Below are 24192 nucleotides of genomic sequence, written 5' to 3'. Positions count from 1 at the left end.
TTTCGGACCATATTTGTGACTCTGGAGCACAAAAGCAGTCATAAGCAGCACAGGTATATTTGTAGCAATAGCCAACAATACATTGTATGGCTCAAAATGACAGAGTTTTCTTTTAAGCCAAAAAATCATTAGGATATTAAATAAAGATCATGTTCCATGAAGATATTTTGTAAATTTCCTACCGTAAATATATCAAAACTTCATTTTTGATTAGTAATATGCATTGCTAAGAACTTCATTTGCACAACTTTAAAGGCGATTTTCTCAATATTTAGATTTTTTTTTTGCACCCTCAGATTCCAGATTTTCAAATAGTTGTATCTCAGACAAATATTGTCCAACAAACCATACATCAATGGAAAGCTTATTTATTCATGATGCATAAATCTCAATTTTAAAAAATTGACCCTTATGACTGGTTTTGTGGTCAAAGGTCACATTGAACATAAATGATTCATACAGCACTATTTTTAGCTTTAAAGTTGGTATACATTAGTCATCTGTAAATATTTGAATTTTTTCAGGGTTTTTAATTAATTTCCTCTAAGTGACTTCTGCATGCACACAAGAAACTTTTTTGTGCGCTGGAGAAACTACTCACATGCGCGTGGGAATTTTTCGCATGCTTATGCATTACAATTTCTAGTTTTATATAACATTTCCTTTGTGCATCACTGCCATCTTACTACGAATAAAGTGAGAGCATGGATGCACATGCATTAATAGAGATCTACTTGCTCAAAATTGGGCTTTCCTTATGGTAGCACCTCTAATATCAAGGCCTAACGTCCAATTTAACATCCTCTGTGGCGGCAGAAAAAACATGACATGAAATGAGCTGATGGCATAATACAGCTATGTGCATTGTCCTGTTTGCCAAGTTCAAGGGTCTATAAAAAAGACTGGTATTGTTAAAAAAAAATGTGCAAAATGTGGCTTTCATTAGGGCAGTGTGTCATATTTCAAGGCCTTCGGTCTCTAACGCATTTCTGTGGCGGCCCAGACACCACACCGCTAAATGATGGCACAATAGATGGCTCAGTGTGCATTGTCATATATGCTAAGTTTCTCATGCACACATAAAAGTCTGTATATTTTTGATTTTTGCAAAGGCCCTTGAGGCCATGTCATACAGTGCCAAGAATATCGTGAGAAGAAACCCAAAACGCAAAATATTTTGCATAATTAAAAAGTGCGCCTTGAATTCATTCAGTCGTGTTTGACAATCACTAAACAGCTTCCATGAAACACACTTATTGTATGATAAACTTTCAGTCCAAATCAGTTTGCTGTTAAATACAGCAGCTCTTCTCCATATTACAACAGTTTACAGTGATCTTGATTGTCAAGCTCCAAAAAATGGTAAAAGTAGTTTATTACAAGTCTTATAAAGCTTTGGGTAATGAACGTCGTTATTCACTGCTTTTGTTTACCTCTGTTACATTATCATGATGTTTAATCTGAGCCGTACCAGATTAGAGAGGTGTTTTGTCCATTATGGAGCTTGTGTTGTTAATTGTTAATTAAAATCCTAAAACTAAAGCTAGTGAAAATTATTTTTGTTAATTGAAATAAAAGGTGAAATAATAAAATAAAAAATACAATAAAATGTTAGAAGAAAAACTTAAGTGGAAAATAAAAATACTGCCTTGGCAACTAACAAAAATTACTAAAAGTATTGAAACTAAAAAATTAAGATAAATGCAAAATAGGAGCATTAAAAAAATAAATAAAAATGGCTAAAGTAAAAAAAAAGCATACAATTATTACTTTTCACTTACTGTTGCAATTGTATATAAGGTTAGGTGACAAAGTGATTTGATTCGAAAATTAAAAATTAATTTAAAATAAATAAATGAAAGCAAATTCAAAACATCAATAAACCCTACGACAGTATATAAATAATACCAAATTTAATTTTGCATGGAATGATGAATGCATGCAGGTTCTTCAAACCTTTACTTGGTATTCACTAAAAAAACGACAAATAATAACATGACTGAGTAAACACTGACAATTTTTATTTGGAACTAATTTATTGTGCATATTTATTCTATTTTGACCGGTTGTATTTTATATTATTGATTTATTTATTTTTCAAAAGTCAAAAGTAGTACTTTACTATTTAAATATATTTTTTCTTTTATTTATTTTAATTTATTGTGCATATTTATTCCATTTTAATCTATTGTATTTTATTTTATATTACTGATTATTATTTTAATTAACTGTCATGTAAGCAATCACTGTATTTTGTTTGTGTTTGCAACACAAAAATGTCAAAAGCAGTACTTTACGATTTAAATTAAATTATGAAAAACTCTACAAACTTCTCTTACCTGAGCATACGGTCACTTTTAACAGCTCTGATTGGTTTGTTTTTTCCTCTAGTCACTCTATATCTTTCAACCCAACCCAACTCACTTTACTGAGGGAGCATTGTTGACCAGAGCGAGCAGAGACTAAATATAGTCAAAGCCCACAGACAGACAGAAAGACGGGTCTGAGACGGGTGAAGGAGAGAAATATCAGCCACGTACCCTCAGAGCTTCTGCCGGACGCTCTGTTACCCATGATCCCCTCTCTCAGCGTCCGTCAGGACACGTTCACTTCTCTGCGTCTGTGCTGAACTCAAACTGACCTGTGTGTGGCACCGCCGAGTGTGTGTGTGTGTGTGTGTGTGTGTGTGTGAGAGAGAGCGAGCGATTCGATCTGGAGGGGTCAGAGCTATAAATCACTCAGCTGACAAAAATAACCAGCGGCTCCAAGAGGAGAGCCAGTGTTTGTGAACACAACGCTCCTAAACCTGCTGTTTGCTTAGTCACTTCAGAAAACTGTAAAACACACCCGAGTCCTACATTAAAGGAAAGTCACTTTTGACATTTCTGACAGCGCCGGCTGGAGGACGGGAGGCATCAGATATACATGACGGACGGAGACATCTGATCTGATCTGAGAATAACTGAGCACAGATGAGAGGAGGGAGAAATTAATAAAGAAAGAATATAAAATAAAAGGAAGACAAAAGAAAGAAAAAGATAATTAGATAAAATAAAATAAAATAGAGCAAGAAAAAAATAAAATAAAATTAATTTAATAAATAGATGAAATAAATGAAAGCGAAAGAAAGTCAAATAAATGAAATTAGATAAAATAAATAAATTAAATAGAAGGAAATAAACAGAAAAAAATAAATAAAATAAAATTAATTCAAATTAATTAAAAAAATAAAAATTAAGTTAATTCAATAAATAGATGAGAAAAATGAAGAAAAATAGTCAAACAAATACAATTAATTAAAATAAAGAAAAAATTGGCAAAATAAAAAAAATAAAAGTAGTAAATAAAAATGAACAATTAAAGAAAATTAACAAATAAAGAGAAAGAAAGAAAGAGAACAAAAGAAAACTACTGAGAAAAACTACTGAAAAAATAGCCAGTTTGTGTTACTGTACCTTTAATGGGGCGTTCACACCAGACGCGACTTGCGCGAATAAATCGCGTGAAATTCACTTCACAACAGACGCGAATTCGCGTCACGGCTTCAGCCAGGCGGCTCCAGTCTCGTTGCGAAATGGCTGACGTGGATTTTGTTGAGAGGGTAGCTGCGCTTTATATTATAAACACATCAACTCAATATCTATATATTAGGGCTGTCAATCGGTTAAAATATTTAAATCGCGATTAATCGCACGATTGGCATGAGTTAACTCGTGATTAATCGCAACTTAATCGCACATTTATATTTGTTCTAAATGTACCTTAAATGAATACTTTTCAAGTTTTTAATACTCTAATCAACATGGGCATAGATAAATATGCGTGCTTTATGCAATACGTGTTTATTATTTGTGAAACCATAGTCAACAGAGCATGAAGTCTAGACATGTTTCAAAGGTCATAAATGTTTCTCAAATAACTTATTCATCATGTCTATTAGACACATGAAAAAACAAATACCAGATTCCCGTTACTTCTCTTTCTATGCACTGAGCAATTCACTGACACAAGCCTGTTTACATTTTTGCATGACAGGGCAGCTCTTCTTCTGAACATGCAAAATGTACATTTATTATTAGATTTGTTTGTGCCTCTGTGCCCACATACTTTATTTTGATGCAGCTAAATTCTCAATAAAACTGTTTTAATTTATATATTTTACTGTGAACGCACCATAAGACTTCCATATTTAAATGAGCTCTGACTGCTGAGTAAGTGTCGATGCATAAATATAAGCGGTCTTATGCTAATGTACTCACGGACATGACGTCATAACCTTGATGATTTCGGAATATTGTGCTTGACAAACACTATTTTTCCCCCCCGAAAAACGGTTTTGAACTGTTTCGACAACAAAATCCCCCAAACATTCAATCAGGGAAAATCTAAAACAGTCACTTTCACTAAAACAGTACAAGAATCAGTTGATCCGTAAAGGCTCAAAGTGATGATTCCCACTATAAGAAGTCCAGTAGAAGCACAAAAACAAACACACACACCTACAAACAAACAAAAGACATTTGTTTCTGTGAATTGTGGAGACTTTCCATAGACTTCTATTACTTTAATACTGACCAAACGATATTTTATATCCCCTAAACCGACCCCTTACAGAAAACCTGTTTGCATTCTTACACTTTCAGATAAACATCATTAACTATTTTCAAAAATTTCAGGTTTTACTATCCTTGTGGGGACATTTGGTCCTTACAGTGTAGCATAAACAAGTACACACATCTCACACACACACACACACACAGTATATGTGACCCTGGACCACAAAACCAGTCATAAGGGTTAATTTTTTTAAACTGAGATTATGCATCATCTAAAAGCTGAATAAATAAGGGATATAACAATATTTGTCTGAGATACAACTATTTGAAAATCTGGAATCTGAGGGAGCAAAAAAACCTAAATATTGAGAAAAACGTCTTTTAAAGTTGTTCAAATGAAGTTCTTAGCAATGCATATTACTAATCAAAAATGAAGTTTTGATATATTTACGGTAGGACATTTACAAAATATCTTCCTGGAACATGATCTTTAATTAATATCCTAATGATTTTTGGCATAAAAGAAAAATTTATAATTTTGACCCATACAATGTATTGTTGGCTATTGCTACAAATACACCTGTGCTGCTTATGACTGCTTTTCTGCTCCAGAGTCACAAATGTGGATTAACTGCTTCCTGTCTCCATACGTACCGTAATCAGCCGGACTCGTGCCGGGATAGAAACCAGGAGAACCGGCCACCTGATACTGCTGAGGGGTCACGTATGAGGGACGGTACTGAGAGAGAGAGAGAGAGAGAGAGAGAGACTGACTCATCAAAAACCACCTGACAGTCCTGTTTCAGGGCATTTTTCCATTCACCCAACAATCCTCCCCCTTTTTAGAGTTGCACAATTAGGAACGGTACAGAGGGTCAGCTGACCGGGACAGAGTTTAGAAAGGGGAGGAGTCAGCAGAATCAATACACAGAGAGTGTGTGTGTGTGTGCACAGAACATCCTGTGCTGGGGTATTATCGTTAACTAAAACAAAAAACAACCCCCCACACAAAACAAACAAACAAAACAAAAAACCATCTGTTACGTGAAATAAAATAAACATCAACTGCAGTAAAACATATAATCTTTTTTTTTTAAAGCTAGCTGGCATTGAAACATCTACTTCATTTAGACTTTTTTTACTAAAATATCTAAACCTTAAATAATATAAACAATAAGCATATTTAAAAAATACAAACACACAACAAAAAACCTTTCAAATTAAAAAAAATTAAGAGAAAATGTAAAAATATAAACCTTTAATTTAAAATACAAATAAAAACAATAAGCGACACCACAATAACTGGTGCTTTCTTGATAAAACATGATCAGTTTTGATCCCAATTCCATAAATTGGATTCTGTGTTAAAATAAACATTTCAAAATCAATATAGAGACATGCACATCTGCATGATGTCAAGATGATCTGGGATCAGTAAAGTAGGATGGATTTAGGAGCATTCATTGATTTATAAACCATTTGTAGGGCCCTATGAAATTCGTTTTATTTTTTCACCAATTCCGTTTTTTATTTTTTATTTTTTCTCGTTTACATTTTTCTGGACTCCTTTTTAATGGTTAAATTAAATTGAAAGCTTGTCGTATGCTTCACATCAATTTATTAAAAGTTTAACAAAAACTACATGCTTAGGGCCCTGCGCCATGTTTTCTTTTTTCCTCACCATATGTTTTTAATGTTACCAAATTCTGTGTTTTAGCATGTCTAATTATTTGAATGCATAAAAACAACTTAATTTATTCAATTTTATTCTTAAAATAGCCTTTTGATTTTTTTTGTTTTTCTCTATCGGGATGCATTTTTTCTAACATATTTGCATCGCTAAAAAAACTATTTATTCATATAGAATTACTAGTGGATGTGCTATTCTTTTATTGTTTAGAAAGTGTCCAATAATCTGACCGATATTTTATATTTAGATTGATTTCTCCTCTTTAAACTGTTTCTCAAGCGTGTTCTGTCACCACCGCTGCTGCTGCGTGAATATGATAATCACAACACTAAGGAAAAGCAGTGATTAAAGTCCAAAATCTGACTTGAAATAAATAAATTTGTGCTGTTAAATGCATTTGAGGCGTTGTGTATAACTGACATATCATAGGTACATTCTTCATCTGTAAATGTTAGAAAGTCATGCAAATATATCTATTTAGCTGGAGCGGGCGAGTGAACGAGTGAAAATTTAATTTTTAATTTAGTGATTAAATGAATAAATGAACTCTTTAATTCGTGCGTATGCAGCGATGCTGTATTATGGATGTGTTACCTGGCCAGATATATAGTAAGCCGGGCCTTGTGAATTGGGGAAGCTGATTGGTTGTTGGGGAATCATCATCATCTGGGAGGGGCCGGGCTGGAACACATGAGAGGGGCGGGGTCCGTGCTGAGGGGGGATGGGCCGAGGGGCGGAGCTTGGCTGGACACGCCCAGTATTGGCGGGTAAAGTGGGCCGACCGGGATAGAACGGCTGTAATGAGAGAAAAACACAGACACTTTTTACATTTAGTCATTTTGCAGACGCTTTTATCCAAAAAATTTTAAGCTATACTTTAATCAAATATTGGATTCAGTCTTTTCATTTCAGCAGAAATTAACCTGAATGAATAGGGCTGGGATTTTAATCAATTTTGATTCTTAAATCCCAAGAATCGATCAGTCTAGCCTGTTTTAAGTTAATGAACGGAACATCGTATCACACTTCCCTTCCGATATATATCGCAATAAGCTTTGTGCTTTTGTACGTTTAATACGAAACAAAGTCTCAGATTTCAAATTCTGTCTATTGTATAACAGTATTCAAATGATAAACGCTGTTTAATGTGGAGTGAAAGATCTCTGCCTTGAAGCAGCGGCGTGATCCGATCATCGTTTCCGCTTTAATACCAGTTTCAGCACGAAATAAACATGAATAAACATCTGAAGGTACAACTTACTGAAATCCGTCTCCTGTAATCGCTAAGTGTTTCAACCGCGCAAACTAAGACATAAAATATAACGGCTTGTAAACAACGTCACGTAATTTACTTACGAAAAAAACATATTCAGTGACTCAGTCAAATAGAGAAATGAACTCTACACCATATATTCATTCTAATTTTTACTCTTCTTCAATGTTTAATTTATAATTTTTTAAGATTTAAATTTTTATATAAAAAAACGAATTGAAGTAGAAATATTATATATATATATATATATATATATAGTAACTTTTATTATAAAAACTTCATTAAGTATAATTTAAGCAGTTGTGTAGCTTAAAAATCAAGTCAGTTTTAACCTTCAATATTATAGTAATGTAGTACAAACTGACTCTCGTGTATATTTTACAGCATTAGTTAAGAGAAAATTTGGCATGTGTACCTGATATATATCCACAATAATTGATATTGAATCGCAAGCTTGTGAATGAGAATCGAATTGTGAATTTTGTGTCAAAACCCAGCCCTATGAATGAAGCTCACATTTTTAATTCCTGGTGAATAAAACTCGAGTGTGCCGTTTAACTTATATTTATCATATTATGAAAGTAAAATGGGTTTAACAGCGTTTCACACTGATTTTAAAGAAAGATTTTTGTGAAGTGTATGAAAAGCGGGTGAGCGTTACCTGCAGTGACCTGAATCCTCCCTTCAGCAGCACCACACACACACACACACACACACACACACACACACACACACACACACACACAGCAGAGGAGCGAGAGAGAGAGAGAGAGAGATGAAGAGTGTGTTACCCACCGGCAGACAGTTAGAGGAACAGAGCAGCATGCAAACACAGCATTGTTCAGATTGAGACGACACAACAACTGCCAGAAACATACTCTACATGAGCAGCACACGAACACTGCAAAAGACTGATTCTGTCATTAAACTAGAAAACTATTTTATTATCTTACTTTCTTTTTCCTTTCTCTTTTATATATTAATTATATTTTTCTTTTTAATTATTTAATTATATTTATTATCATTCATTATTATTATTAAAGTATTTTTCTTTTTTAACTATTTAATTTTATTTTACTACCTTACTTTATTAGTTGCTTTTTAATTATTGAAATTAATTAATTTTTTTTTCACTTTAAATATTTTTCTTCTTTTTAAATCGTTTAATTGAATTGTATTATGCTTTTCTTTCATTTTTCTTTCTTTTTAATTATTTAAATATTTTTTATTTTCTAATTATTTAATTTTATTATCTTTCTTTTTCTCTTTTAATTAAGTTTAATGAATTTCTTAATTTAATTCCATCTTTTCTTACTTTCATTTTTATTTCTTTTTAATAATTAGTTTTTCATTATTATTTACAATTTTCATTATTATAATACTTCGTTATCTTTAAATTATTTAAATGCAATTTGTGGTCTTTTTTAATCATTTAATTGCATATTATATTACTTTTTCTGACTTTATTTCTTTTATTATCTTGCTTCTTTCTTTTACTTATTTAAATTAATTTTATGTCTTTAAAATCATATAGTTTTATTTAATTTTATCATCTTTTCCTTACTTTTTGCTTTCTTTTAATTATTTAATTATTCATTATTCATTTTACTTCGTCTAACCTTTTCCTTCTTTTTAAAACAATTTAAAAATATGGTTTTATTTAATTTTTAATTTAATTCTCCCTCTCTTATCAGATAAATCAGGTATCTAGATATAAACTTTTCAGCAGTTTTTCTAACTTCAACTAACTCGCTTCACAAGATCATCTTAAACTACTGCTCAGAAAGAGAAGACTTCATTCTTGTTTATGATAATTACGCAACACTGCGAATACAAAGCAGAGTTCATTTCGCAATGGCGTAGAGTATGTTTCAGGTCTTGTTCACTGAATGTGGGTGTGTTTGTTAGTACCTGTTGTGGTAAAGCTCTAGGACCTGAGGCAAACTAGAAAGAGAAAGCCACACATACAGGTCAGAGGTCAAGAAACCGAAGCAACACCAGCCACAAAAGCAGAGGAGAGATCCTATTTTCCCAGAAGCACCTCAGTCGCACCAATCTCACACACAACGAGAGGTCAGGAGGATGCAGGGCAACCTCTGAACTCAAGTACAGGCGCTCTTACATTCACATTCGTTTGATGTTCACTCGCTGATAATTCGTCTGGTTTGTCCAAACATATTCAACAGCTTTTTCTGGACAAAACTTACATGAACCTCAATGTTTTCACAGGGATCATCCGATGAGTTCATGAAGTAAAAATCTCATTCAGAACCTTCAAGACCCAAAATACTGAAGCAAGACCCAGCAATCAAAAAAATTTAAATACTGTGTCGCATTGTGATCTCTCGGTGTTTATCAACTTCAAAATGAGAGGAAACTAATTTTGCGATCTCTCATTGTCTTAAGATTTGTTCATTTACATTCGATTAATTTCTAAAAGACAGCAATACAAATAAAAAACAAGTTAGCTGCTAAGGCAACCTTTCTAATTTTATTTTAATTTTACGTACTAAAATGTAAGGCAAAGCAAATTAATATAAACTAAATAGACATATAACACTAATAAAATGACAAAAACACAGATTATTAATAAATAACAAATACTATAATAGTATATAAATAATACTTTTATTATATATATATATATATATATATATATATATATATATATATATATATATATATATATATATATATATATATTTATTATTTTTAAATTTTCAAATTTTTTTTTTATTATCTTTTATTTTCTTGGAAAAAATTAAGAATGTACTATGTAGCATGTTGTAATAAAATAATCATAAAATTATTTAAATAATTAAATTCAAAATAAAACACTTACTAACAAGATTAAATATTGTATTTGTTTACCTGCATGTCATGTAACCATTGATTCTGAGAACTGTGACCATATGAATGTGCTAAATTATTGAAATAAGTTAAAATCTCAGAGAGACTTCAAGTAAATATTTTAGCTCACAGATTTTGGGAATCTCTGCTTTAACACCTAAATACCTTTAAAATGTGTGTTAAATGTAACAGGCTGGCTGGTTTGGTTCCTTCTTGAATCTTGAAATGCCAATGGGGAACACAATTGGGCCAATGACCCAGCAGGCTCACAGGAAGTGATGCGTGTCTGCGTACCTGTCGGGGTTGGGCGGCGGGGTTCATCTGCGGCGGAGGGGTGCCAAACACAACCGGCGGAGCAGGAGGATAACTGGGCTAAAGAGAGACACACGTGTATCATTCAATCATAAGAGTAATCCACAGAGATCATGAGTAGAAATGCACCGATACTCAATTTCTCAACCGATAACCGATTATTCAGAACAATATCTGCCGATATCGGTAGTTCTGTTTTCCTAAGAAAAAAACCCATCTCCCAATTAATGCTGTAAACTAAACTTGGTATGTAATATTAGAGGTTAATATAAACAACAACACTATTACATTCAATGCCTTTTGTTTTCAGACATCAACAACAGCATACGCTTGCTGAGCAGATCTTGTGCATGGAGCGCACATACCCAGACTCTTTTGTTATTGTCCTTGGTGATTTTAACAAAGGAAATCTCACAAGTGAACTCCCCAAATACAGACAATCTATTAAATGTCCCACCAGAGAGGAAAACACTCTGGATCAGTGCTATACTACAGTAAGCAGTGCCTATCACGCCGTCCCACGAGCTTCACTGGGCCACTCTGACCATGTGATGGTCCATCTGATTCCTGCATATAGGCAGAAATTAAAGCTTTCCAAACCTGTTGCGAGGACATCAAAGCAGTGGACAAGAAAAGCTGTGGGGAATCTTCAGGCATGCTTGGACTGTACTGATTGGGATGTATTAAGGACTGATACCAACAACCTGGATGAGTATACAGAGGCTGTGACATCGTACATAAGCTTCTCTGAAGATAGCTGTGTTCCATCACGTACCAGGCTGAGTTATAACAATGACAAACCCTGGTTCACAGCCAGACTCAGACAGCTAAAGCCTAGTTCACACTACACGACTTTACACGTCGGCAGATCGCTGTGCTGTTCAGACTACATGACTTGATTGTCTGTCTTTAAGTCGTTGTGGTGTTCACACTATGTGACTGTATAAATGATCCGCAACCAGGGGTTACACACTACACGAGCTGACAACAACTCTGTCACCCAACGATTCGGTCCCTAAACCACGTTTTGTCATGAAAACGCGTGAGAATTGACCGTTAGCAAAGAGCTTGATTGACATGCGATCTGACCAATCAGAAGGCGTATATTATGTGCAGCCGCTGCGGCCAGTCTTCATAGAAATACATGTTAAAACGGGGGAAAAAAGAACGACTGAATTGAAACTTTTTCAATATAACTAAATATAAATATGTGCGGAGGGTTAAGCTGTTGTTGGCTGCCATGGTAACGGCAATAAGCTAAAAGGTATTCCTTTAAAGTACTTGTTTTGCGCACCAGAAAATCTGTCATGTCCGGCGCTGTATGCATGGATGCAGCGCTTAAGTTAAAATACTGAGTGAGAAATAATAAAATAATATGTTTGCTCTTATCATCCTGTGGACAAAATCCCACGAACTTCGCCCCGAATGGGAGCTTTATATGCACATGTGCGCTCATCTGTTTTCAATGCAGGTTAACCGCGACGCTTCATGTCATCTTCCTACTCATTAAACTATAACAGGTCCTTTACTGCGACACTCTAAAGTGATGAAACTACGACGCCATGTGCTTTTTAAAACCATTTTATAGGTTTCACGTTATATTGTTGGCTCGGAAAATATGTAAATGCGCATGCCCAGTAGCCGCAGCTGTATCCCTTCTAGCCTTAACCACAAATCAGACAGAAGAGCAGATTAACTTCGGTGGACTTTATTTTGTGCATTAAGTAAATATGAAAAGACAATCGTGTTTGAACTGAGGCAATACAGTGATCTGTCACGACACATTGAAAGCCACAAAACGGTATTTATTGTTTGAATTTCTTTAAAAATAACTCAATTTAAAAGCTGAGGGTCCCGAGATCTTGTTTCATATCAGAAGGAACCTGCTCTGTCTTCTCTGTCGGTGTGTCAGTTTCCTCTTTGATCTGTGATGTATTTTTCACTGCGTGAGAACACGCGTGTAGTGTGAGAGCTGCATTGTTTGTCGGTCATGGCAACAGTAACTAGGGTGGGCGGGTTTTGCGAATGGTCTGCCTTGCTCTTTCATTGGCTGTAGCTCGTCACGACACCTGACACCACGTGATTGAGTCGGCCGACCGGTCCAGATATTTGGCATGCTAGATATTTGTTTTGCGTCGGCGACGAGTCAGCGAGTGTCTTTGATGCATCGTTGTGTAGTTCACACATAAAGATTGCGGAGCGCCGATCACCCGCTGATTTTCCCCCGATTACAGCCCGACCTGTCGGCGAGCTCGTTAATTTGCAAATCGGGCTTAAAATCCTGTAGTGTGAACTAGCCTTAAGGCTAGAGAAGGATGCTGCATTTAAAAGTAGGGATACAATCAGGTTTAAAGAGTCAAAGTACAAGTTTAGCAAGGCGGTGAGAGAAGCTAAACAACTGTACTCTGAGAAACTACAACAGCAATTTTCAACTAATGACTCTACTTCTGTCTGGAAAGGACTCAGACAGATCACAAACTGTAAACCTAAAGCCCCCCACTCTGCTAACGACCAACAACTGGCCATGAGTTTTACTGCCGCTTTGAAAGAGCGAAAGAGTCTGTCAACACTGCACTGGCTCCCTTTTAAACATTGTATACATTTGACGATCTTGCTAATTACCTATAAGGCACTGAATGGTTTGGCACCTCAGTATTTGAGTGAGCTCTTATCGCATTATAGTCCTTCATGTCCGCTGCGATCTCAAAACTCTGGCCATTTGATAATACCTAGAATATCAAAATCAACTGCGGGCGGGAGATCGTTTTCCTATTTAGCGCCCAAACTCTGGATCAATCTACCTAACACTGTTCGGGAGGCAGACACACTCTGTCAGTTTAAATCTAGATTAAAGACCCATCTCTTTAGCCTGGCTTACACATAATACACTATCGCATTTCTATAATTCAAATCCGTTAAAGGATTGTTAGGCTGCATTAATTAGGTCAACTGGACCCGGGAACACTTCCCATAACACCCGATGCACTTGTTACATCATTAGAAAAATAGCATCTATGCTAATATTAGTCTGATTCTTTCTTATTCCGAGATCACCGTAGCCACCCGGATCCAGACCGTATCCAGATCAGATGGTGGATCAGCACCTAGAGATGACCTCTACAGCCCTGAACGTCAGCGTTAAGAGTTAAGACCTCGTCACTTAGACAGCCTTCGGGACAAGACCACAGGAACCAGATGAGTCCTCTGCACAATCTAACTCTGCTGCAGCCTAGATTTAAACTGCTGATTTTGTCTGGCCAGAGGAGAATGACACTATTTCGACAAACTATTTCCCCGTCTAAATACTGTAAATCTGATATAAAGCCACCCAGTTTTATATCAAGCTGATGTAAAGCTGCTTTGACACAATTTGCATTGTTAAAAGCGCTATACAAATAATAGTGACTTCACTTGACTTGAAAGACAATGGGACAGTCCTAATACCATCCCCCGTGACACCAGCCCTCAGCTTGAGCTTGAACATCAGCTCATCAGCCTCTTCACAGCTCCACACCTTAACGGCCCCCTCCCCCTCCAGCCCCATCATAGGAATGTCTCTCACCATCCAGGAAAGAGATGTAAACAGAGTCTTCAAGAGACTCCGTTTACACCAACAATCTATACACCAACAGCTGCACCTCCTGTCACGAGTATGTCAAACTACTGAAATCTGCGGATGACACCACCTTCATTGGGCTCATCTCTGATGGGGATGAGTCTGCCTATAGGTGGGAGATTGACCATCTGGTGACCTGGTGCAATCAGCACAGCCTGGAGTTCAACGGTGTAAAAACTGTGGAGATGGTGATTGAATTCAGGAAGAACCACCCAGCCCCACCTGCCCCCATTATCTTGTGTAATTCCCCAGTGGAAACTGTAGACTCTGTCTGCTTCCTGGGCACCATCATCATCCAAGACCTCAACATCAGCTCTCTAATTAAAAAAGCACAGAAGAGGATGTACTTCCTGAGGCAGTTGAAGAAGTTTAACCTGCCAAAGACAATGATGATTCATTTCTACACTTCCATCATTGAGTCCATTCTCACTTCCTCCATTAGCATCTGGGGTATGCTGCTGCCACTGTTAAGGACAAAGGCCGACTGAAACGTGTTATTTGCTCTGCTGAGAAGGTAATCGGATGCAACCTTCCATCTCTTTAGGACCTGTACACTTCCAGGACCCTGAAGCGGGTGGTTAAGATTGTGTCTGACACTTCTCACTCTGGACACAAACTTTTTGAAGCACTCCCGTCTGGCAGAAGGCTGCGGTCCATCAGGACCAGGACCTCACGCCACAAAAATAGTTTCTTTCCATCCGCAACTCTCCTTTTCAACAATATCCAGGACTCATCAGGGTTTCTTACTCACGCCCATGAGTTTCTTACACTTTACAGTAAGAAACACACCTCAGACTGTATCAGTTGCACTTGCCTCTAACTGCACATCTTGCACAATGTTCAGAAATGTACACTTTACATATTCTGCACAAATGTAGAGTTAACGTTTTTTATTTTGTATTTAAATTTTATTTTATCTTCCTAAATTTATCTTTTAAATCGTTACCTCATTGTTTCTATTATTTATTTTTGATTTCTGTTGTCTTGTCAAGCACCAATTTACCAAGACAAATTCCTCGTACATGTACTGTACTTGGCAATAAACGTGATTCTGATATAATAATAACACTCAAATAAAAACGTCTGTATACAACTCAATTGCACTTTAGGTCATCATGACAGATTTATTCAAACATACTTATATAATTAACAGTAATTAAGCTTCCTCTAGTGTTTTCATAGCTAACTAATGAAAAGTGAACAACAGATAACTTTCCTGAGGTAAATGCAATGTTAATTGACATTGTTCACAAGATGCTTTATTTAACGCCTTTCTTTCTGTTGAAGCGATTATATTAGACATGATAGATTTCAGTAAGTTCTACTTTTTTTTTTTGACAACTTCTGACGTTCATTCACATTTATTTTGTGCTATAACTTGTATTAAAGCGGAAGAGTCTCGCGCTGCCGCTTGAACTTCCTGTTTGAATTTTGTGATAAAATGTACAGGATTTAAAAGCCGAGATTTTATTTCTTATCAGAAGTAACAAAACACAAAGCTTGTTGTGATTATTGGATTTGAGGCACATTACAAATAATGTTTAGTGAGGAAAAAAAACATATCTGGCAACCCTGGCTTGAACTATGGGTGGTTTATAGTTTATAAGGTCAAACAAAACCTGCATTAACAGCACTGCATTAATGAGTTATTACTGCTTTAACTCAAACAGCCATACATTTTTCAAGTTGCTATCTGAAACATTTTCCTGCCGCATTTTGATTGACAGGATATAATCTAATAACCTAATCATCGGTTGTTTTTAACACCGATTATCGACCGATATATCGGTGCATCCCAGATCACAATGACTGAAAGCGTGACGTGGGTTACCTGGGACAGACCCGGGGAGGGCGCGGAGGGGTGGGGAGGGCCAGAGGGGGGTCCTGACAGAGGCTGAGGTGCCTTATTCATTTCACCCGGAGCATCTGCATCGAGACGCAGTACCTACTGACAAAACCTGAACGAGAGAGAGAGAGAGAGAGAGAGAGAGAGAGAGACAGAGACATATCAAGTTATTATTCAGCTGTTCATTGCGTCTAAAACTTAATTAGCGATTATAATGTCTGAGTGTAAATGATTAATGCACACGTCAGAAGTTCATGGTCGTCTGTACAAACAGAAAGATCCGAGTCACGCTGAATCATCAGACAGCATTTGTTAAAGCTCAAGTGTGTCCTTTTTGATATTAACCCTCTAAAAAATTATTTTTTTTGAAATGGTAAAATTAAAACAAAAGTTTGCATGCGTGTTTTTGGTTACACTTTATTTTAAGGTGTCCTTGTTACAGTGTAATTATACATTTAAATACTCAGTAGTATTAATTGCAGTGTTTCCCACACGTTGATTTATTTGTGGCGGCCCGCCACAATATCCACATCGACCGCCAAAAATACCCACCGCCCCCTGCCATCAGCTCCCGCGTCCCACACACACGAGCGCGACTTTAGCACAATATTTAGCAACTTTCAGACCCTTTTAGCAGCTTTTTTCCATAAAAGGCACATACTGACAAACCTAGCGACTTTTTGGAAAAAACCTTAGCTTTCATTCAGTTGGAAGATGTTTCCAGTGCTGCCCCGTGAGCTCGAGGTCCGACTCTGAAGAGGTCCGCATATAGTGTTTTTTTTAGTGTAGATGTATGTTGATGTTATCAGACGATGTCGTGATTATAAATAAGAATTTAAGGAATATAGTGAGCGATTCCTGGTTAACGTAGTATTAATGGGTCGTGTTTAGTCACTATTTATACTTGTTTTATGTATGACAACAGAAAATATGTCAATGTGAACAGCTTTATTGGGCATACAGTTATTCAATATTACATTTGACAGTTCATAGAGTAAAACATCTGAAGTGCCAAAACTTGTCTGAACGCAAACTTGACGCAATGACGTCATAAACATGCAAATTAATATGCTACGTCACCTGCCGCCGCAAGTGTCACGAAATCTTGTGGGAAACACTGAATTGACAACATGTACTATATGGTTAGGGTTTGCTACTTGCATGTAATTATGCATAATTTATTGTTATTATAATGGTAAGTACATGTAATGTGTAACTAACAAGAACACATAATAATAACAAATAATAAAGTGTTATCGTGATTTTGTTGAGTATCATATTTGATCCATGAGGCTTTTATGGCTCATATAGTCTGATATAGACAGAATATAGTAAAAACTAGAATCAATTCAATTCAGAGAATCAAACTGAGCAGAAATATGCAATTTTTATATGACGAAATTCTGCTGCTTGTAATGTAAATCAATGACATCTTAATAACAGTATAGCAGATGTTGACATAAAATGATCTAAATATCAGCAGTCGCTCTTTATCTCCAATAATATGTCTTAGTAAGATGAGATTGAAATGATCCAAACATATAATGCAATGCTGATGGAGAGATGAAAAGATAAACGCTCCTCAGAAGATGTGAGATGAAGATCATTCCTCCGCTGAGGAACAGTGAAAGTAAAGCTCCTGGAAACAAACGCTCCTCAAAAGATCCTGATGATCAGATTTGAGACTAAAAAATGATTGATGGAGAATCAAGTAAAGCTGAGCTGCTTCAGTCCAGTAAGAGTTCATCTGGAGTTACTTTTGCAGTTGTGTTTGCTGACATTGTAACAACACACTTCACCTTTAACACCAGAGATCCAGACCTGAACACCGCAGTAAAGAGTAAAAATAACAGCAGTGCATCTTTAAACACTGCAGCACAGACACGTTTACACCGGGCGCAACTCTCAGGAGGCAAACACACAGAGAGACGCAAATTAAGTCTCTTAAAACAGGTCTCCTGATCATGAAACCCTTGAATTGCAGACCTTTACAAGTTTCGTTGTTTAAAAAAAAAAAAAAAATGGTAACAGGGCTGAACGACTGGGGAAAAAAAAATAAAAATAAAAAAAATTAAAAAAAAAAGTAGTAATAATTGCGATTTTGCGGAGAAAAATTGTGATTACAATTTAAAATGTGATATATATATATATATATATATATTTTTTTTTAAAGAGCTTCAGATTTCCTTTGCTTGTTTGTAGGGCTGAACAAATTTGGCAAAAAGTGATTATATTAATATAATTATACAATAAAAATAAATGTTTTATTATAATTATTAAATCAAATTAAACAATTCAAGAAATATATTACTATTGTAATAATTTTATTGTGATATAAAATCTGAGCATTTAATAAAATTATATTTACTATAATTATTAAATAAAATGTTATATAATTAATAGACAAAATAATACATTGCTATTATAATATATATATATATATATATATATATATATATTTTATTTTTATTTTTTATTTTAAATAGTTATTAAATACAAATACAAATTTATTAAACAAAATATATTACTAAATACAGAAAATTTAATTACAGTGCATTACAGAAACTATCAAGATTTTTTGTAAACTTTTGGAATTTTTTTAAAAAGTTTTCCGAAATTTACCAGAAATGTTCTGCCCCTTTGCAACCCTATTTTATATATATATATATATATATATATATATATATATATATATATATATATCTTTTTTTCTTTTCTTCCCACAGTATCTGTAAAATTACAATAATGATACATGTATTAATTTCTTAATTTTCAAATGTTAACCCACCATGCTTTTAATCAGAACCGAAGGCAAATTTGGTAAATTTTTTGTGAATCTCATCTGTAGTTTGTTGAGGTCTGAAGCTCAAGCTGCTTCCAGCTGCACCTGCAATTACTGCAGCACTCATTCATTATTCGGCTTTGTGTGTTTGACATGTGGCTGCATTTGTGAATGAATCAGAGGAACAGGACTGCAGCAAGAGATCAGCTGACCGAGACTCAAACTAGTTCATTTAGAGACACGGCTCTCTTTACAAGAACCAAATATAGAGGCAAACCTGTACAACTCTCTCTCACACACACACACACACACACACACACACACACGTTACTGGACGTAAGGGTACAGTACAGTACAGACAGATGGACTTTTCTCACAGATACGGAGCTCAGGAGTGACATTACATAACGCTTAAACACACCAAAAGCCGAGTTCAAAAGGTTTTCAGGCCACAAATCAAAGAGAGCAGAATTCAAATGACTCTCAATCAGCTCTATTTTCTTTATTAATAATGGTTTCTGCTATTAAATCACTTATAAGGGACATTTAGGATATTGCCATTTAAGATGATTCAGCGAATTTCTTTATAAATGAGATCCATTTCTGCTGGTCACTCATCAGTGAATATAATTTCAAAGATTATATTTCAATATAATTTCATCATAATGAAAATGTAAGAAAATGAAAGAATAACTTTCTAGCCAGAATAACATTTTTCGAATGTCCAAAATACTGCAGCAAATATAAAACTGTATCTGTAGCAATCTGCAAAAGAAACACTCTCCCACTTTCAATTTTTTTATGAAACGAAAATGTGAAATATGTGACAAGATGATTGACAGGGCAATTTAAACACTGACGGAACGCACGTAACTAAGCAACAGAGCGTCCGTTAAAGACGCAGTTATGACGAAGTAGTGTGTCCCAAAGCTTGCCTACAAAAGTATGTACTCTCTTTTTTGAAGAAAAAGTACATACTTTTAGGACATAATTTAAGTACACTGTAAAAAATGACCATGAATTTAACGGTAAAAGACTGTAAAAATGCTACATTAAAAATCTGTTAAATGGTTAACGGTAAGTCCCCCTACTATATACGGTGAAAAACTGTATTGGACATTACATGTAATTTTACAGTAGTATACCGTTTTTGGAAGTGGAAAAAGAACGTATAATTTACAGTGAATAACTGTAAACTGACATTCCCAGAGTTACATTTTAAATGTGATTTTTTTGTTGTTGAAATAACTGTTGCTTAGTTTTTTCTCATCAGTTTTGTACAATAGGGTTGTATGTTACCTAAATATCAGCCGATTAATCGGTCAACTTTAGCATGATATACATTTCTATTACATAACGAAAAAAGACAGATTTGGTGTAGAAACAATTTTAAATTTCACAAATAATTCCAAAAGAATTACAAGAAACGTACTTTTCATGAAAATTAAACATTGAAGTTTGAAGTAGAAAGAGTGAAATTTTATTTTCTTGTAAAACATACTAAAAATAAATAAATTTCCAATGTAGCTTTTCTCATTTTTAAAATGCGGCGGTCATGTTTTGATTGGCTCAAATCAACTGAGCGTCAGATCTGAGTGAATGACATTCGTAACATCCGTGGACAAAGCAGCATTGTGATTAAAACACTACTTTATTAGGCATTATTAGGAGTGAAGATCAAAACAAAATCATGCCATTGAATCTTTTCTGAAGATACCTTCAGAGGTACATTCATATAATTAATTCATTCATATATTCATTTGTGTAATTCCCTTTTAAAACATCACAGTTTTCCGGCATGTTTTCACACAAAAAGAAAGTACTCTGCTGCTGTGCATCTAAACAGCTGATAAAACATCACAATAATCCACAGCACTCCAGTCCATCAGTTAACATCTGGAGAACACAAAAGCTGAGACACATCCAGCATTAAGACGTTTAACTTCAAACTGTTGCTTACAACTAAAATACGAGTCCATAATCAATAATAACAACTAGGAATGGGTATCGTTTACATTTTATCGATACTGATACCGATATTGCTTATCGATACAGGTACTTATCGATACTATTTGGTGCTAAAAGATATGATGGGAAAAGTTATTTTAATACTGCTTTCTTCTGTTGAACATAACAGTTATTTTGAAGAATGTGGGAAACCAAACAGCTGCTGGTCGCCAGTGACTTCTATAGTATTTTTTGTTATTATCAAATTCAATGTGGACCAGCAACTGTTTGGTTACATTCTTCAAAATATCTTCTTTTGTGTTCAGCACAAGAAAGAAATTAATACAGGTTTGGGACAACATGTGAGTGAGTATATAATGACAGAAATTTAATTTTAGGGTGCACTATCCCTTTAATGACAATCGGTAGAATGTTTACTGTCCCTTTAAGACCTGCACGCGTCTAATATACAAGCGCGCATCCGTTTTCTCTCAGCTGTTTACTTTCATTTTAGACATAACCAACTGAGTCTGTATATAAAGCTTGTGTGTTTTGACATTATTAGCGCAAAAGATAACTTTAGTTTAGTAATCAGGCGCTGTTTAACAGGCTTTTTAGTGCGCGCTTCAGGTGTATGTGCTCAGAAAAAGCGCACGTCAGAACAGCACGTGAATTAAATGTTTAACCGGAAAGGCTTTAAAGCACATGCAAATAATGTACTTTTGTGATTGCGAATAAGTGTCCCGTGAGAGTAACTCCACCGCTGAGTTAACACTGATGTGAATGCATGTGGCGTTGTACATTGTATTGAGACGGAGGCGCCAGAACTGCAGCTGATAGAATGTGTATAGCACGATACTACGATATCACTTGTTCACTGGAGGAAGCGTTATTATGGACTCGTATTTTAGTTAAATATGTCTTAATGCTGGATTTGTCTCAGCTTTTGTGTTCTCCAGATGTTAACTGATGGACTGGAGTGCTGTGGATTATTGTGATGTTTTTATCAGACTCTCATTCTGACGGCACCCATTCACTGCAGAGCATCCATTGCTGAGACACTGATGCAGAGACACATTTCTACAAACCTGATGAAGAAACAAACTCATCTACATCTCGGATGACCTGAGAGTGAACATTTTAATTATTGGCTGAACCATTCCTCCACTAAAACAAACATTCAGGCCGTCGGCATCAGGCGCTGAAACTCCCACAAACACACTGACTCTCTCTTTGTCTGTCTTTTCCTTTGAGAGTTTGAACACGGCACACGAGACCTTTGGAGCGTGTTGCTATTGGATACAGAACTGCAGTGTGAGACAGCTTCAGTAATGCGACAGTCACGCACGAGTGACTAACGCTTCACACACTCGCTCCGTCACCACGCTGCCTTTACACATCCAGCTGCTTTCACTGTCAACCTCCACCCAGAAGCCTGACACGGGCCAGAGCCAGAGAAAACCCGGACCACAAAACCAGTCATAAGAGTCAGTTTTTGAAATATTTGGCTGAGATGCAACTATTTGAAAATCTGGAATCTGAGGGAGCAAAAAAATCTAAATATTGAGAAAATCACCTTTAAAGTTGTCTAAATGAAGTTCTTAGCCATGCATATTGCTAATCAAAAATGAAGTTTTGATATATTTACGGTAAGAAATTTACGAAATATCTTCATGGAACATGATCTTTACTTAATATCCTAATGATTTTTGACATAAAAGAAAAATGGATAATTTTGTCCCATACAATGTATTGTTGGCTATTGCTACAAATATACCTGTGCTGCTTATGACTGCTTTTGTGCTGCAGGGTCACAAATTATTCTTAAAAGATAAACTACAATCTCTAGATGTTAAATCAGGAAATAAGAGAACTAATGTCTCATCAACGTCTTTTATCATCTAAAAATATCATTAGATTCATACAGCAACTAATCAGAAACACAATGCATCAGCAATATTTGCTTACACACACACACACACACACACACACACACACACACACACCAACTGAGTTAGTTCAAGTGTTTATGTGCATGTTTGTCCATTACAAAAACATACTGTAATACCATGGTACAGTGATGAAATCAGACAGTAATACAAAACAATACTGATTATCCAATTCTGATTACATTGTGTGCCATGCATTCACACGAATACATTCCAAAAACACAGTATTACATCCATAAAAGATGACAACACCATGGTATTTATATGATTTACAAATCAGTAACAAAAATAGCATGGTTATGTACCATGGCATTACCATATACCACTTTGGACATATTCCGTGGTGCCATCATGATTTTTTGGATGTATACCATGGTATTCTTGAAATTACCTTCTAAATCCCATGGTGCATTAATTTCATGACTTGCATCCCAACGGAACATGTCCAAAACACTAGAAAATACCATGTTACTTCAATTACACACACACACACACACACATATATATATATATATCATGTACCATTGTACTGATATACCATTCATGTACCATGGTATTTAGATGGTACTCCAAAATACTTCTAAGTAAACGTAAGCTATAACATGTTACCCCAAAAACATACAAATATATCACCGTACTGTTGGATAACCATATTTATGATATGTATCATGGTATTAACATGGTACTCTGATGCATGTCAAATAACTGACATGATGTAAAACATTGAGTTTCACCAAAGTACACGTTAAAAACACGATATTAGCATGTTCAATAAAATCGACGAGGTTCACGAGACACCTGTCAGCACACACACACACACACACACACAGATCTGCTGTATTGATCACTTCTGAGGGCCAGATTGAGTAACTCAACTTACTGCGTCGTTACGCGCCGAGCGCACGCACGCGCCCCCACATTAACGTCAGTTACACACATACTCACGATCGCGCATTCGTCTAAAACAGCTGATTTGACACACAAACACAGTGCGGCTCTTTACCGTTTCTCGTTTTCTCTCTCTCGGTGCGTCTCACTGTCCGGTAACGCGAGACGTGCAGCGCGTCGCCATGTTCACTCGCTCGCGCATGCGCCTGCCGGGACAAAGCACGTGGGTCGCTCGCGCAGGCGCAGTCACGCGCTCAGCATGATTCAACACTTCACGAACACAACAACTCTGTTTAAATGGGCTCGATGAACTTTCATTAACCCATACACTAATCATAACTAAAAACTTCATATTAATACATTAAGAAGCGCACGCGGCAAATATTGCGTAATCTCATGAATAATTAAGGGCGGTGCTCAAAGTCAAACAGGTCTGACATGGAAGTGAACTACTGTAAAAACCTGGCCTTATACAAGATATTA

The 24192-nt window shown here is 35.7% G+C and overlaps 1 protein-coding gene across 1 annotated transcript in view; it reads right to left on the bottom strand.

The window, feature by feature from the left end:
* LOC131520960 (eukaryotic translation initiation factor 4 gamma 1-like) overlaps positions 1-23959 on the bottom strand; it is a 58111-nt gene extending 34152 nt beyond the window's left edge. Inside the window, 7 exon segments of the mRNA XM_058745552.1 lie at positions 5211-5295; positions 6841-7041; positions 8181-8201; positions 9431-9463; positions 10664-10741; positions 16129-16255; positions 23825-23959. Of these exon segments, the coding sequence (XP_058601535.1) occupies positions 5211-5295; positions 6841-7041; positions 8181-8201; positions 9431-9463; positions 10664-10741; positions 16129-16209 (499 nt within the window). The 5' untranslated portion in view covers positions 16210-16255; positions 23825-23959.
* Between the last annotated feature and the right edge of the window lie 233 nt (positions 23960-24192).

The sequence above is a fragment of the Onychostoma macrolepis genome, chromosome 15, assembly GCF_012432095.1.
Source record: "Onychostoma macrolepis isolate SWU-2019 chromosome 15, ASM1243209v1, whole genome shotgun sequence".
Taxonomy (NCBI): Eukaryota; Metazoa; Chordata; class Actinopteri; order Cypriniformes; family Cyprinidae; genus Onychostoma; species Onychostoma macrolepis.
This window is presented reverse-complemented; position numbering and strand designations above follow the sequence as displayed.